Source organism: Salvelinus sp. IW2-2015, linkage group LG27, assembly GCF_002910315.2.
Source record: "Salvelinus sp. IW2-2015 linkage group LG27, ASM291031v2, whole genome shotgun sequence".
In the NCBI taxonomy this organism is placed as follows: Eukaryota; Metazoa; Chordata; class Actinopteri; order Salmoniformes; family Salmonidae; genus Salvelinus; species Salvelinus sp. IW2-2015.
This window is the reverse complement of record NC_036867.1, coordinates 8827275-8840932: the sequence shown is the minus strand read 5'-3', so window position 1 is coordinate 8840932 and position 13658 is coordinate 8827275. Positions and strand designations below refer to the sequence as shown.

Below are 13658 nucleotides of genomic sequence, written 5' to 3'. Positions count from 1 at the left end.
GCAACAAACACCCAAACTGGACAGTTTTATCTCCATCTATACATTCAAAGACTCAATCATGGACACTCTTACTGACCAGGGATGCAAACTGGTGAGGGACCAAAAAGGTGCTACTTTTTTTGGTTGGTGCACTGAGACATGCAAAAAAATCCCTGCTAGGGGGAATGCATGTTTTAAATAATTAAACAACAAAGAATATGATCTACATGATCAGCCTCTGTGTGTAAAATAAAAAGTGGTTAATGTGAACCTAACTCACAGCTAAAAAATGTAGGGAAAGCAATCCAATGTTATTTGTTGCCTAGACTTTACTGCAAATGACACTCAAGTCTTGAGAGAAAAACCAATACACTAATATTGCAGTTAGCCATGACAGCCTTTATAATAGAACACTTGTGACCACACAAACACATCTTCATACTGCACTTGGGGGAAAAAAACATCTTAATGTAGAAATAGAATGAAACAAACAGGTATTCTATTTGTGTTCTAATATAGTGGCCATTATAGTAGACATCAATTAAGTGCACAAGGCTACATTTGTGCAAAAATAATGTTCACTGAGTAAACAATGTAATAAAAACTTTGTGTCAGTGAGGGGGGATTAACTGTCAAGTTCAACAATACAAAAGCAATATATTTGGGCTACACTGCACGTTATTACATTGTACACTTTCTGCCTGTGGACATCTGTTCTACATTGTGCCAGCAGATACCCTTTTTGGCATAATTGATCTCTTTTAGGCAGAGAGTACACCTGGCATACCACTTTTTATCCACTGTATTGAAAGAGAGAAATGGTGTGGCGTTTCTTTCAACTCTTTTCAAACAATAAACTCAATTATTTGATCAGCTAAGTTGGCTAATGTTTCTCAACATTTTTCTGGCTAGCTAACGGAGAATTCGATCCAGCTACCACTAGTATAGCATGATACTTAACAATGCTAACAATAGTTGTTCCACCACACTTTCTCCCTCAACTCAAAAGTATGCTTCATCACCTTCTCACCCCCGTCTCCGTGGTCAGGCTTCTCACCTATCTCTGTGTTATCGTTCAGGGACGTGCTGCTGTAACTGGCAAACACTTCAGGACACTTCAGGATTTTGGCAATTATGCCCTTTAAGTACTTCACCAGAGCCAGATGAAATTTAGGATACCATTTTTATGTCTCTGCATCCAGGATGAAGGAAGTTAGAGGTCGTTTTGTATGCCAATGCTAACTAGCATGCTAGTAGATACCCATAAACACAATTATGAGTAAAAACACTAATTGTGAGTAAAAACACTAACTAATTGGTCAATTTACCTTTACTTGTTACTTCTATGAACTTTCACAATCCTCCCTCATGAGGGAGAGAAATTAGAAAATATCTTAAAGATATGTGCGGTTTTGGTAACAGAATGACAAGACACTAGGCAATGTGTCTTACAGAAGGCAAACAATTTCTGCAAAACTAAATATAAATGTTGATATTGGCAGGGGCCTTTACCTCAACATAATGTGTTGGATTTCTAATACCTTAAGACCTTTTCTAGTAGGTGTTTTTTAAGAACCCTTTTCCAACTTTGTGACAAGAAATCAAAGCTTTGGCTTATTCCTAATTTTAGGATGGAAAATAGTTGAAAAACATATCTATGCTTTCATTTGCGAAAAATATACATTCTTAGCTTTCATTTGACACCAAATGTGATATGCTCCTCTAAAAGCTTCACGTTGGAGCTAATGGCTCTTTTTACATGGAAATTACCAATGATTTATATATACACATACATACACTAGATGACATATAGAATTTATAAAAAATATCAAGTTTGCGGAAGTAAGGAGATAGAGGAAACAGATTCCAAACAGATTCCAAACCCAGGAGAATTGGAGAATCTGAGCTGAGATAACTATTGTAAATAGTAAATGTGCTTCTCTCACTGAAACACATAACATTACACAAACACAATAATGCACTGCGCGCACATGCTCTCTCGTTCTCTCGCGCTCTCTCTCTCTCTCAAATGTACTTGTTTTGGAGCTAACTCTCTCTCTTGACATGGCATATCACAATTTGAATTTGCCCTTTTAATAATAACAGCTCTATAAGAATGTTTTTCATGCTGCAATAAATCTATACAGTCTTGTGCGATCACAACCACACTAAGAAAAGCCAATCAAAATACAGAGCCTACTGCTTTCGATTCTATATTCAGAAATAGTGGAGAGTCTACTCATGCACAGGCAAGGCCTTGCATAGCTTCCCAAAATTAAACTTGTAATGTTGTTTATTTGCGAGAACATCCTCATGAAGTATGTCTTTCAGAATCTCACTGATAGTGCACCTTATTCAGGTGGACAACTATTGGTTGAAATGGGGTAAAGTTGTAAATTATCTATTCTTTAATTGGTTATCCCTGGTGATGCTTGCTTGACAATTCAGTCTAATTTTAGAGGAGTGCACTTTCACTGCAACCTGTTGCCATGCAACACCCGACTGGTGGTAGGAGGGACACAAACTGCTTTAAAAAGACAAGCTTATACATAATTGCAAAATTATTAAACATGACTATCATCATCAATTATTACAGTTGTGCAAAATAGCAGCAGAACAGAATAACGAATGTAGGAAAAACAGCTGTGAATGTCATGGAGAAGTAGGTTAATTAACGTTAGCTAGGGAATTATTTAATTACGATCACTCACAAACATAAAATGTAGGCCCTATGTACGTGCACATAATACAGCTGTCGCTCATTTCAACTCGTTCCTAATGTGTGGGAAGTAACATACATAAAGTTATATACAAACCACAGGGTTAGATAAGCATAAACAACCCGTAGTGAAATACATAGCTAATCCCGAGTGGATAATAACGGCTTGAGTAGGAGACAGGTAACATTTTACCGTATCTGTTGGGCTCCCTACTGTACTCGAGGACAGGAACAGCGTCTTGCGGTTCTATGGAGTAGCCTTCTGCCCCTTCGCTTTCAGAGCACTGCTCGTTGCCCTGACCGACAGGGACGACCACAAACCTGTCGCTCATTCCCTCCTGCGTCCTCCCTTATCACACTTCTTACAATGGAGAAAAACTTCGGGTCTCGAAGCGGCTTGTGCTGTGATTCAAACTCAGCAGTCTAATCTGCAACGGGCTAGCAGGTACACATGACAGTATGTATGGGACACGAGCGCTGACCCACGGTTTAAAACACTCAAGGCGTGTCCATCGCATAGTGTCCTTTCATTGGCTGGGGGCCTCGCGTACCGGTGTCAATCCGCACAAATTATATTTCAGAATAGGGTTATTTATGAAATAAGTGTCCTGAATATCATAATGATACCAGCACAATCTCTTTCTAACATTCACAGACTTCTTTTGTATTTTTGTGATGGTTTTCTCAAAATATGACCTGGTAGTGCGTTCACAGGCTACTAGAATGAGAACACAGGTGTGTTTGCAGCACGTGGGATATGCTCGGTTGTTTGCCAGTATGTCATGCCTTCGTACCTTCCTCATCATTATGTGTGATTGTGCAACGTATAATCATAACATATGTGATTAAATGGAGTCCACAGATTCTTACTGTGTGGTAATTGATTGCATGTCAACATCACTACAGCCTGCAGTGTATTTCTTACACTCTCAACCTTTATGTTGTTTTTGTCGGTAAGCATGTAAAGAACAGAGTTAGATTTTTTTCTTAAAGGTTTTTTAAATGTAACCGTTATTTCTTAAAAAAAAAAAAAGTAACCTTTATTTAACCAGTTAGGCCAGTTGAGAACAAGTTCTCATTTACAACTGCGACCTGGCCAAGATAAAGCAAAGCAGTGCGACAAAAACAACACAGAGTTACACATGAGATAAACAAACGTACAGTGTGTGCAAATGAAAATCTGTACACAGTGTGTGCAAATGAAGTAAGGAGGTAAGGCAATAAATAGGCCAAAAGTGGCGAAGTAATTACAATTTAGCAATTTACACTGGAGTGATATATGTGCAGATGAGGACGTGCAAGTAGAAATACTGGTGTGCAAAAGAGCAGAAAAACAAAAAATATGAGAATGAGGTAGGTAGTTGGTTGGATGGGCTATTTACAGATGGGCTGTGTACAGCTGCAGCGATCGGTAAGCTGTTCTGACAGCTGACGCTTAAAGTTAGTGAGGGAGATATAAGTCTTCAACTTCAGTGATTTTTGCAATTCGTTCCAGTCATTGGCAGCAGAGAACTGGAAGGAAAGGCGGCCAAAGGAGGTGTTGGCTTTGGGGATGACCAGTGGAATATACCTGCTGGAGCGTGTGCTACGGGTGGGTGTTGCTATGGTGACCAGTGAGCTGAGATAAGGAGGAGCTTTACCTAGCAAAGACATATAGATGACCTGGAGCCAGTGGGTCTGGCGGCGAATATGTAGCGAGGGCCAGCCAACGAGAGCATACAGGTCGCAGGGGTGGGTGGTATATGGGGCTTTGATGACAAAACGGATCTCACTGTGATAGACTGCATCCAATTTGCTGAGTAGAGTGTTGGGGGCCATTTTGTAAATGACATCGGCGAAGTCAAGGATCGGTAGGATAGTCAGTTTTACTGCGGTATGTTTGGCAGCATGAGTGAAGGAGGCTTTGTTTGCGGAATAGGAAGCCGATTCTAGATTTAATTTTGGATTGGAGATGCTTAATGTGAGTCTGGAAGGAGAGTTTACAGTCTAGCCAGACACCTAGGTATTTTTAGTTGTCCACATATTCTAAATCAGAACCGTCCAGAGTAGTGATGCTAGTCGGGTTGGCGGGTGCGGGCAGCAATCGGTTGAAGAGCATGCATTTAGTTTTACTAGCATTTAAGAGCAGTTGGAGGCCACGGAAGGAGTGTTGTATGGCATTGAAGCTCATTTGGAGGTTTGTTAACAGTGTCCAAAGAAGGGCCAGATGTATACAGAATGGTGTCATCTGCGTAGAGGTGGATCGAAGAATCACCTGCAGCAAGAGCGACATCGTTGATATATACAGAGAAGAGAGTCGGCCTGAGAATTGAACGCTGTGGCACCCCCATAGAAACTGCCAGAGGTCCGGACAACAGGCCCTCCGATTTGACACACTGAACTCTATCTGAGAAGTAGTTAGTGAACCAGGTGAGGTAGTCATTAGAGAAACCAAGGCTGTTGAGTCTGTCGAAAAGAATACGGTGATTGACAGAGTTGAAAGCCCTGGCCAGGTCGATGAAGACGGCTGCACAGTACTGTCTTTTATCGATGGCGGTTATGATATCGTTTAGGACCTTGAGCGTGGCTGAGGTGCATCCGTGACCAGCTCTGAAACCAGATTACAAGGCAGAGAAGGTATGGTGGGATTCGAAATGGTCGGTGATCTGTTTGTTCACTTGGATTTCGAAGACTTTAGAAAGGCAGGGCAGGATGGATATGGGTCTGTAACAGTTTGGGTCTAGAGTGTCTCCCCCTTTGAAGAGGGGGATGACCGTGGCCGCTTTCCAATCTTTAGGAATCTCAGACGATATGAAAGAGAAGTTGAACAGACTAGTAATAGGGGTTGCAACAATGGCAGTGGATCATTTTAGGAAGAGAGGGCCCAGATTGTCTAGCCCAGCTGATTTGTAGGGATCCAGATTTTGCAGCTCTTTCAGAACATCAGCTGTCTAGGCAAGTCATTTAACTAGGCAAGTCAGCTAAGAACAAATTCTTATTTACAATGGCGGCCTACCCTGGCCAAACCCGGACGAAGTTGGGCCAATTCAATCACATGAAGGACAAAACACTCACTGTACAGAAAATGATTAAACAATTATACATCAGTTCACATACAGCGCCTTCGGAAAGCATTCACACCTCTTGACAACATAAAGTTGGCCACCGGATGGCGCAGCGGTCTAAGGCACTGCATCTGCACCCCTCCTGTCTCAGCCTCCAGTATTTATGCTGCAGTAGTTTATGTATCGGGGGGCTAGGGTCAGTCTGTTAAATCTGGAGTACTTCTCCTGTCTTATCCGGTGTCCTGTGTGAATTTAAGTATGCTCTCTCTAATTCTCTCTTTCTCTCTTTCTTTCTCTCTCTCGGAGGACCTAAGCCCTGGGACCATGCCTCAGGACTACCTGGCATGATGCCTCCTTGCTGTCCCCAGTCCACCTGGCCGTGCTGCTGCTCCAGTTTCAACTGTTCTGCCTGCAGCTATGGAACCCTGACCTGTTCACCGGACGTGCTACCTGTCCCAGACCTGCTGTTTTCAACTCTCTAGAGACAGCATGAGCGGTAGAGAGAACTCTCAATGATCGGCTATGAAAAGCCAACTGACATTTACTCCTGAGGTGCTGACTTGTTGCACCCTCGACAACTACTGTGATTATTATTATTTGACCATGCTGGTCATTTATGAACATTTGAACATCTTGGCCATGTTCTGTTATAATCTCCACCCGGCACAGCCAGAAGAGGACTGGCCACCCCTCATAGCCTGGTTCCTCTCTAGGTTTCTTCCTAGGTTTTGGCCTTCTAGGGAGTTTTTCCTAGCCACCGTGCTTCTACACCTGCATTGCTTGCTGTTTGGGGTTTTAGGCTGGGTTTCTGTACAGCACTTTGAGAAATCAGCTGATGTAAGAAGGGCTATATAAATCAATTTGATTTGATTTTGATTTGATCTCAGTGCAAGAGCATCACTACAGTCCCTGGTTTGAGTCCAGGCTGTATCACATCCGGCCGTGATTGGGAGTCCCATAGGGCGGTGCACAATTGGTTCAGCGTTGTCCGTCATTGTTAATAAGAATTTGTTCTTAACTGACTTGCCTAGTTAAATAAATAAATAAATAAAAAGAATTGACTCTTTCCACATTTTGTTGTGTTATAGCCTCAATTTAAAATGAATTAAATTGAGACTTGGTGTCATTGGCCTATTAAGAATACTCCATAATGTCAAAGTGGATGATGTTTTTAGAAATGTTGACATATCCATTAAAAATAAAATGCTGAAATGTCTTGAGTCAATAAGTATTCAGCCCCTTTGTTAATGCAAGTGTAAATAATACATTTGCTTAACAAGTTACATAATGAGTTGCATGGACTCCTTCTGTGTGCTATAATATTGTTTAACATTATTTTTGAATGACTACCTCATCTCTGTACACCACACATACAGTTATCTGTCAGGTCCCTCAGTCGAGCAGTGCATTTCTAAGACAGATTCAACCACAAAGACCAGGGAGGTTTTTCAATGCATCGCAAACAAATACCACCTATTGGTAGATGGCTAAAAACGAGAGAAAATAACAAACATTGAATATCCCTTTGAGCATGGTGCACTAATACACCCAGTCACCACAAAGATAGAGGCATCCTACCATGAGGCCAATGGTGACTTTAAAACAGTGGCTGTGATAGGAGAAAACTGAGGATGGATCAGTTTTGTGGAAGTAAGGAGATAGAGGAAACAGATTCCAAAATCCAGGGGAACTGGAGAGTCTGAGCTGCGATGACAAATGATTGTAAATATGCTCCTCTCACTGAAACAACTACACAATATGTGTTTAGTACTGTACATGTTTCAGTGAGAGAAGCACATTTTATTAGTCACATGAGCCGAATACAACAGCTGTAGACCTTACAGTGAAATGCTTACTTACGAGCCCCTAACCAACAATGCATTTTCAAAAAATACAGATAAGAATAAGAGCAACAGTGAAATGCCAATGCAGAGTCAATGTGCGGGGGCACCGGTTATTTGAGGTAGTATGTACATGTAGGTAGAGTTATTAAAGTTACTATGCATAGATGACAACAGAGAGTAGCGGTGGTGTAAAGAGGGGGTGGGGGGGCACGGCAAATAGTCTGGGTAGCCATTTGACAGATGTTCAGGAGTCTTATGGCTTGGGGTTAGAAGCTGTTTAGAAGCCTCTTGGACCTAGACTTGGTGCTCCGGTACCGCTTGCCGTGCGGTAGCAGAGAGAACAGTCTATGACTAACATGTATTGACTCGTGGGTGTGAATAATTATGTAAAGCTGATATTTCTGTATTTCATTTTCAATACATTTGCTAAAAATATAAAATAAACATGTTTTCACATTGTGATTATGGGGTAGTGTGTGTAGATGGGAGAGAGAAAAATATATATTTAATCAATTTTGAATTCAGGCTGTAACACAACAAAATGTCGAATGAGTCAAAGGGTATGAATACTTTCTGAAGGCACTGTAAGTTATTTGGGAAAACAATAGTATAAGGATTAGACTACATGTACATCAGTTCACATGTTACTGGGTAAACAATATGCCAAGCAATATGCCAAGCTGTCAAATGCACTTGGTATTGACCCCACAACTGGTGTCTGGGGTTTTTGCTCATTAAGGGCGGGTTGACCAGACACAGATTAAGCCTCTAAAATTGCCAGTGTAGAAATCCCCTACAATAACCCGTGTGTAGCCTGTACTTAATTTTATTCACACTTAATAGACGATCGACAAATCTATGAATTTGTCTGGTGACAATATATATTACAGACAAGACAAATTGTAGGCTATAACATGGGACACAACATTACAGCAACATCTAGATACATACATTAGTTAAATTGTCGCAAATAGGATATTTCATTTATATATGTTACAAATTTGGATCACATGTTGGCCCAGGTAATTAGTTTGTTGGGATGTAAGTATAATATGTATTTAAGCTAAAAATAGCCATCCACCCAAAACAGTAAACATGCGTTGATAATAACCAATGATATGAGCACTAGTTACCACAGCCACAAAGTCAAAACTGGCTACATTGTACTTACTTTAAAGGGTAACTTCACAATTTTTCAACTTCATGTTCATCTTCTCCAGTACCACCCCAACACCAACATATGTGAAAATGGTGCATTTCTATGTTTTGTAGTGAAATAAATAAAGGAAGATATGTGTTTCCAAATGACATCATCGCCTACATCATTAGCCTACCAATTGCCTATTAAATGGTTGATGATGTCATTGGAAACATTTATCTTTCTATCTTTTTTTACATAACATGGGAACGTGCAATTTTCACGTATGTTGATGTTGTAGTGGTGCTGGAGAGGATGAATATGAAGTTGTACATTTTAGAAATTTCCCTTTAAGGTTAGGGTTAGACATAAGGTTAGTGGTGTGGTTAAGGTTGGGGTTAAGGTTAGGGGTTTTCTGACAACAGCCATGTGATCAATGGTCGTGAACATTCAACTGCAGTCAACTGGAAATGTATGCAGTTGCTCTGGTCGTCACTAGTTAGCACAGCCACAAAGTTACAAACCCCACCTATTTCTACCTAAAATGTATTTTCTTAAAATATGATTTTAAACCACTTTGAAAGGTGGTGGCCAAAATTGGTCAACGTCTTGACGAACGCGATCCGCTTAAACACACCCAATGCCTTTTCATCAAAAGCGATCACCCTTGCACCCTTGCATGTGAAAACACATAATCCTACTCATTACTCCACGTGCTTAAAGATGCAGTCTGAGGTCTTAAGCACCAAAAATGTTTAACATATTGTAAGAATTGGATTCGATTTTTTTTTTTTTTTGAAAGATGTAACATATCTTACAAAATGAATAACATAGTACACAATTGGATGACTTAGTAAACAAATAATGGGGACCTGTTTTGGCTCATGAGCACCAATTTCAAAACTACTGGCTGAAATTATACAAAAGTTCTGGGAGGATCGCATTAGTAGAAGCGTGAGGTGTTCTCAGGGCAGGCCTGCCGGTTTTGACTAGCATCATTTACTTTTCGTAGTAGGTTAGGAGAAATTATGCAGCAGGTTAGTAGAAATAACGTGTTAGGTTAGGAGAATTAGGTCTGCCCTGAGAACACTCTACGTTTCCACTAATGCGATTCTGTAAAGTTCTGGAGTGTCACTTTAAGCAATGTCACTTTTGTTTTGAGGTGACTTCGCCATCAGCCAAAACGGGGTACCCGGCTCAGGCCTGGGATGCTCACGCCAAAATGAACGCAATCAAATCTAACTCATGATTTGTCACCCCAGATGGTTTGTTTAAATTTCTACCGTTGTGACTAGATGGAGTAGGCCCACGGCTTCATCTAGTGGTCGTGTCGGATACAGCAGTTGCTGACAACTGTAAAATTGTAGCTAAACCTAGCCCGAATCCTTTTCCTAACCTTAACCTCATTATCCTAATTTGCTACATTAATTAATCTATCCCCCTGCATTAGTTCTCCTAACCTGCCACACTAATTCACCTAACCTGCTACGTTAGTTATCCTAACCTGCTATTTAAACAAACCATCTGTGGCGATAAATCATCATTATCACCACACCGGTTCACACGGGACAGGCCCGGGGCATTAATTGAATCCCCTCAATAGGTGTGTGGTGAGAAGTGAGGTTTGGCGTTTGAGTCAAATACATTTAGGCCAACATGGCTATTGTAGACCGTTTTCAAGACTAGGCCTATACTTCTGAAATATCATTTTGGAAGGTTTCCAGTAGACCACTTGGAAGTAGACTGCTTGGGCTTGTAACTTAAATGTCTGAAATAGATCCTTTTGGATCTATTCAGAGGGAGTCAATCCACCACAACCCAGACAGTTTATTTTGACGGGGTTTATTCTGTGAGTTACTTCCTCAAAGATTTGCTGTAGTACCTCAGTCTCAATAAAGCCATTTTGATAGCTTTTCGTCCACCACTCCTATGATTAAGTTTACTCAATTAGACTTAAAGTGGTAGCTGTTATCAATTACTGTAGGCTGTAAAGTGTTCCATATTTTATGTGATAGAGATTAGTAAACAGGCAACGAACAGACGTGCCAGTGGTTGCAGCCGGCCACACCCTGATCTAAATGTGTCAAATAAAAGTGTGAAATGCGTCTCTAAAGGTCAAATTACATTAGCTCAACACACAATTATTTAGGGAAATTATACAGTTATTAACAACCATTCAAGCCCTTTTTTTTCTTGAGTATGAGTCAGTAGGCTATAGGGCCAAACGGAAGCTGCAAGATCAGAAGCTATCTAGGATTACAAGACTGGAAAGGGTATTAGGGAAAATCTACCCTAAGACATTATAGTGTCTCCTATACACTCTTAAAAAAAAGGTGCTATCTAGAACCTAAAAGGGTTCCTTGGCTTTCACCATAGGAGAACCCTTTGAAGAACAATTTTTGGTTGCAGGTAAAACCCTTTTGGTTCCGTGTAGAACCCTTTTGGGTTCCATATAAAAACTCTTTCCACAGAGGGCTCTACATGGAACCAGGTTTATCCTATGGGGACAGCAGAATAACCATTTTGGAAACGTTTTTCTAAGAGTGCATATTTCACTGTCACTGTTCATAACACTGACCATGCACTGGTCAGTGAGGAGTCCTACTAGCATGGTTGCTGCTGGCTGGCTCTTTTGTCTGCTTGTGCCCTCCTAATTTTCTCTTGACGCTCTAGTGCTCTCCCATGGCTGTTGTCATAGTGACTCTTCTCGTCAGAGAAGAAAATAAAACAAATTGGCCTTCCTGCCTGTAACTTAATAGGGGATTGTTAGGTGGTTGCAGGATACATTTGTCTGACGTAACCCAGCACTTTAGTTTTGCTACACTGTGAGAGCAGTGAGTGGTTATTACAATTGTTGGAGATTTATGCCTTACCGTAAATGCAATATCACTGTTGTTGTGACCAAAAGTTTAGGCTTGTCTTTATACAACTTTCACTCCCTTAAAGCATCACACTTATCTCCATTAGTTTTAGGAGGAGTCGAATCATAGCACATATAATATAGCCTTATTGTCACACCCTGACCTGAGATATCTCTGTTTTCTTTATATTTTGGTTAGGTCAGGGTGTGACTAGGGTGGGTACGCTAGTTTTTGTATTGTCTAGGGTTTTTGTATGTCTACAGTTTTTGTAGGTCTAGGTATTTGTATGGTGGCTTGATATGGTTCCCAATCAGAGGCAGCTGTTTATCGTTGTCTCTGATTGGGGATCATATTTAGGTAGCCATTTCCCTTTGGTGTTTGTGGGATCTTGTCTATGTGTAGTTGCCTGTCAGCACTCGTTTGTATAGCTTAATGTTTTGTTATTTTTTTCACTGTTTCATTCTTTTAATAAATAAGAATGTACGCATACCATGCTGCGCCTTGGTCCGATCCTTATAACGAACGTGACACTTCCGCTACTGTTTTAGAGTAGATCTGCTATATGAAATCACATTTTATTGGTCGCATACACATGGTTAGCAGATGTTAATGCGAGTGTAGCGAAATTCTTGTGCTTCTAGTTCCGACAGTGCAGTAATATCTAACAAGTAATCTAACAATTCCCCAACAACTACATAATACACACAAATCTAAAGAGGTGAATGAGAATATGTACATATAAACATATGGATGAGTGATGGCCGAGTGGCATAGGCTAGGTGCAATAGATGGTATAAAATACAGTATATACATATGATATGAGTAATGTAAGATAAGTAAACATGATTAAAGTGGCATTGTTTAAAGTGACTAGTGATCCATTTATTAAAGTGGCCAGTGATTGGGTCTCAATGTAGACAGCAGCCTCTCTGAGTTAGTGATGGCTGTTTAGCAGTCTGATGGCCTTGAGATAGAAGCTGTTTTTCAGTCTCTCGGTCCCAGCTTTGATGCACCTGTACTGACCTCGCCTTCTGGATGATTTTTTATTAAAAAATGTATTTCACCTTTGTTTAACCAGGTAGGCCAGTTGAGAACAAGTTCTCATTTACAACTGCGACCTGGCCAAGATAAAGCAAACACAAACAACAACACAGAGTTACACATGGAATAAACAAACGTACAGTCAATAATACAATATAAAAAATCTATATACAGTGTGTGCAAATGAAGTAAGATTAGGGAGGTAAGGCAATAAATAGGCCGTAGTGGAGATAGCAGTGTGAACAGGCAGTGGCTTGGGTGGTCGTTGTCCTTGATGATCTTTTTGGCCTTCCTGTGACATTGGGTGCTGTAGGTGTCATGTAGGGCATGTAGTTTGCCACCGGTGATGCATTGTGCAGACCGCACCACCCTCTGGAGAGCCCTGCGGTTGAGGGCGGTGCAGTTGCCGTATCAGGCTGTGATACAGCCCGACAGGATGTTCTCGATTGTGCGTCTGTAAAAGTTTGTCAGGGTTTTGGGTGACAAGTAAAATTTCTTCAGCCTCCTGAGTTTGAAGAGGCGCTGTTGCGCCTTCTTCACCACACTGTGTGTGGGTGGACCATTTCAGTCTGACTGTGATGTGTACGCCGAGGAACGTACAACTTTTCACCTTCTCCACTGCTGTCCCATCGATGTGGATAGGGGGGTGCTACTATATAGATTATATATGAGTCTGCTAAGATCCACATCCTATCTGACTTACCTACTGTGACACAATCATATATGTCATGTACTGTATAGAAAGGGCATCTAACCTTTAAGTTTGCCCTTTCATGTAAGTGTAATGTGAGTCAAGAATGTGAGGCGTGAATCAGGGTCAGCAATATACCATGAATGGCACCTTTTATTCAGCACCGGTTCCCCACCGCTCTGCAATTGTACTTTTTCTGTCATAACACCCGATTGGGGATCACAAACACATCGAGGATCACCAATAGCAACGTTTTAGGCTTGGTAAGGGAGGGTACTGGGCAGAATAAGGAGGTTGAGGTGTATGACGGTGGCATTTGGTTCTATATTAGACCAGGGTTT

At 41.0% G+C, this 13658-nt stretch overlaps 1 protein-coding gene across 4 annotated transcripts in view; it reads right to left on the bottom strand.

Moving 5' to 3' along the window:
- The window catches only part of slc12a7b (solute carrier family 12 member 7b), a 66187-nt gene extending 63061 nt beyond the window's left edge, over nucleotides 1-3126 (bottom strand). For 2 of the 4 annotated variants that reach the window (XM_023972293.3, XM_023972294.2), the window contains exon 1: nucleotides 2892-3126. In XM_023972293.3, coding sequence (XP_023828061.1) covers nucleotides 2892-3030 — 139 coding nt within the window. In that variant the 5' untranslated portion in view covers nucleotides 3031-3126. The remainder of the gene's footprint in view (nucleotides 1-2891) is intronic. The other 2 variants (XM_023972299.3, XM_023972300.3) reach the window with 1 other exon arrangement.
- Between the last annotated feature and the right edge of the window lie 10532 nt (nucleotides 3127-13658).